The following is a 2,730-nucleotide window of genomic DNA, read 5'->3' as shown; positions in this document are numbered from 1 at the left end:
AGAGAAAGGAAAAATTGAAATCGCATCATGTGACCCCTTTAAGTGCACACTCATACTTAGATCAGTTCTGTGATCCGGGCTGTTTCCCGGCAAGATGTGTTTATCTGCTTATCTAGTCATTGCCAGGCATGTAAGGTGATGTTACACACTGTCCCTTATACATGAAATCAAAGGCTCAGGCGGCTGGAATGAAAAAGGCGTTGTAAACTGTAATGCTATAGTAACTGCTTCATTGTAATATTACTGTGGATGTTCTGACAAAATGTTTCTCTGTCCTCAGCATTTTCAGGCACGGATACGCTTCCCGATCTAGTTTCCTCCACCCTTTGTCCCGAGACATCTGTCAGAGCCAGCTGAATATCCCGCAGTCATGTCGTACGGAAGGACAGAGCAGCGCGCCCCGCCAAAGGACTTCAGCAGCCTGATCCAGACATGCAGCTCCAACATCCAAAAGATCACACAGAACAGTGAGTGTCTGAATCTGTGCTGTTTAGTGATCTGAGCATGCTAGTCAGTAGCAATATCAGCAGGGAGTATCAAATCAGTTTGACAACTTAGTGGAAGGATCATGATGATGAAGCTCTGCGTATTCTATATTAAGAAAAGGAGCCTGTTTGTAGGATTTTTGACATTGTTATTATTTTATGGCACGGAAATAACTTGCACTTTTCCAGTGGCTTTCATTTGCATTTTCTCAGTCGTTTTCTACATTGAGATTTCAAACATCTGTTCAATAAGGAATTCTGATCCATGAAACAAGTCTGAGATTATTATGTGGTGGCTCACATTAATCTGACGTGTTGAGACATGCACTGCTGATCAGGAGTTTAGTGTTGGTAAGGTTTTTGAAAATGTTCGAACGTCTCTTCTGCTCAACAATGCTGCATTAATTTGAGCAAAAATGCAGTAAAAAAAAAAGTAAAAACAGTAATATTGTGAAGTATTATTGAACTGTTTAAAAATTATTTTTTTTTTTTAAAAAGATTACTTTTATGCAGAAAGGATGCATTAAATTGATCAAATTGACAGTCAAGACTTTTATAGTGTTACAAAAGAACAGATTAAATGCTGTTCTTTTGAACTCATTCAGTATTCATTAAAGAATTCTTGAAAAAAAAAAGTTTCTGCAAAAATACGCAGCAAAAACTTTTCAACATTGATAATAATAGGAACCATCTTTCATAGTTGAATTGATGACTGATAATAAGTGAGCAGCAAATCAGCGTATTAGAATGATTTCTGAAGGATCGTGTGACACAGATGCTCCAGCTTTCATCACAGAAATAAATGATATTTTAAAATATATTCAAATAACAAACATTCTTTTAATAATGTGTAATATTTCACAATAGTACTGTTTTTACCGTAGTTTGATTTATTTTACATTCTAAATGTCTTTACTGTCAATTTAATACAAGTTTGCTGAAAGAAGTATACATTTTTCAAAAGAAAAAAAGGGATGACCCTAAACTTTTGAATGAGTAATCTGAACACTTAATATATTAGTAATGGGATTAATGAGATTGTAGTTTTTTCTTTTATACAGACTGTTGCTCTCTGTTCTCATTACTGTTATGCAAAAAAGTGGATTTTGCTGATCTTACTTTTTCTTCTATTTTCTGAAACAAAATTGTTTTTCTTGTTTTTTTTAAAAATATATTTCTGTTTTGATGTAAAATATGATTTGAGAAAAATCTTCATGAGATCCACAGTATTGTCGTCATGCTGTGAAGAACCTGCACTGCCTTCACAGCATGATTTTTTTTGTTTAAATTTGTGTTTTTTACATTAGCGGCACAAATTAAGAGCATGGTAAACCAACTGGGAACAAAACAAGACAGCAGTGACCTGCGGGAGAGACTGTGAGTGTGTTTAGTTCTTGATTTATTTATGGCTGTGTATTTCCTGTTCCTCTTGTGCACTTGTATTATTCTCAGTATGTGTGATTTGTTTACAGTCAGCAGGTGCAGCACTACACAAACCAGCTGGCCAAGGAGACCAACAAACACCTGAAAGACCTCGGCTCACTCTCTCTACCCGCCTCCCTGTCCGAACAGGTGCGCTCACTTTTAACCTCCAGAGAAACATGTTTACATGAAGCATAAGGAAATTTAAATAAAAATGGGAAGGTTATTTGTTTGAAGTTCTTATGTTATCTGAATTGTCTATCCTAACTCATTGAATTTCTTCTTTAAACAGAGACAGCAGAAAATCCAGAAGGACAGGCTGATGAATGATTTCTCCGCAGCTCTCAACAACTTCCAGGCAGTGCAGCGGCGAGCCGCAGAGAAGGAGAAGGAGTCAGTGGCCAGAGCCCGAGCAGGGTCTCGACTCTCGGTAAGATACACTCGTAATGTTTTCCACACATTTGCTCTGATCCAGAACTTGGTGAACTGTCTACTCAGGCAGCATCCTTAAAAGTGACAGTGATAAGCTTACAACTCTATACTCAAACACAAAAATACCTTACACACCAATATTTGATGAAATGGATCATTTCCATCTAGGGGTAGGTGACATGGCAAAAATAAAGATCCATACGATCAACAATCTTATCACAATTCTTTTTTATGTTCATTTATGATTATTTTTGAAGTTACTGAGCAGTACAGGCAAACTCATTTCTGTATTTTAAAAATATATATACTTTTTTATTTAATGTTATTTCATTATTTTATCATTGTTATATATAAAAAAATTAAAAAAAATTTATATATATATATATATATA

The 2,730-nt window shown here is 35.5% G+C and overlaps 1 protein-coding gene across 1 annotated transcript; it reads left to right on the top strand.

The window, feature by feature from the left end:
• The first annotated feature begins 22 nt into the window (after positions 1-22).
• LOC107578524 (syntaxin-12-like) lies at positions 23-2,433 on the top strand. The gene is made up of 4 exons (XM_016264473.1): positions 23-467; positions 1,793-1,862; positions 1,958-2,057; positions 2,200-2,433. The coding sequence occupies exons 1-4, from the start codon at positions 371-373 to the stop codon at positions 2,416-2,418; spliced, it is 486 nt and encodes a 161-aa protein (XP_016119959.1). The 5' UTR covers positions 23-370; the 3' UTR covers positions 2,419-2,433.
• Positions 2,434-2,730: the final 297 nt, after the last annotated feature.

The sequence above is a fragment of the Sinocyclocheilus grahami genome, unplaced genomic scaffold (genome assembly GCF_001515645.1).
Source record: "Sinocyclocheilus grahami isolate Dianchi unplaced genomic scaffold, SAMN03320097.WGS_v1.1 scaffold10728.1, whole genome shotgun sequence".
NCBI classification, from domain to species: Eukaryota; Metazoa; Chordata; class Actinopteri; order Cypriniformes; family Cyprinidae; genus Sinocyclocheilus; species Sinocyclocheilus grahami.
Note: the sequence above shows the minus strand (reverse complement) of the source record. Positions and strands in the feature narration are given on the sequence as shown.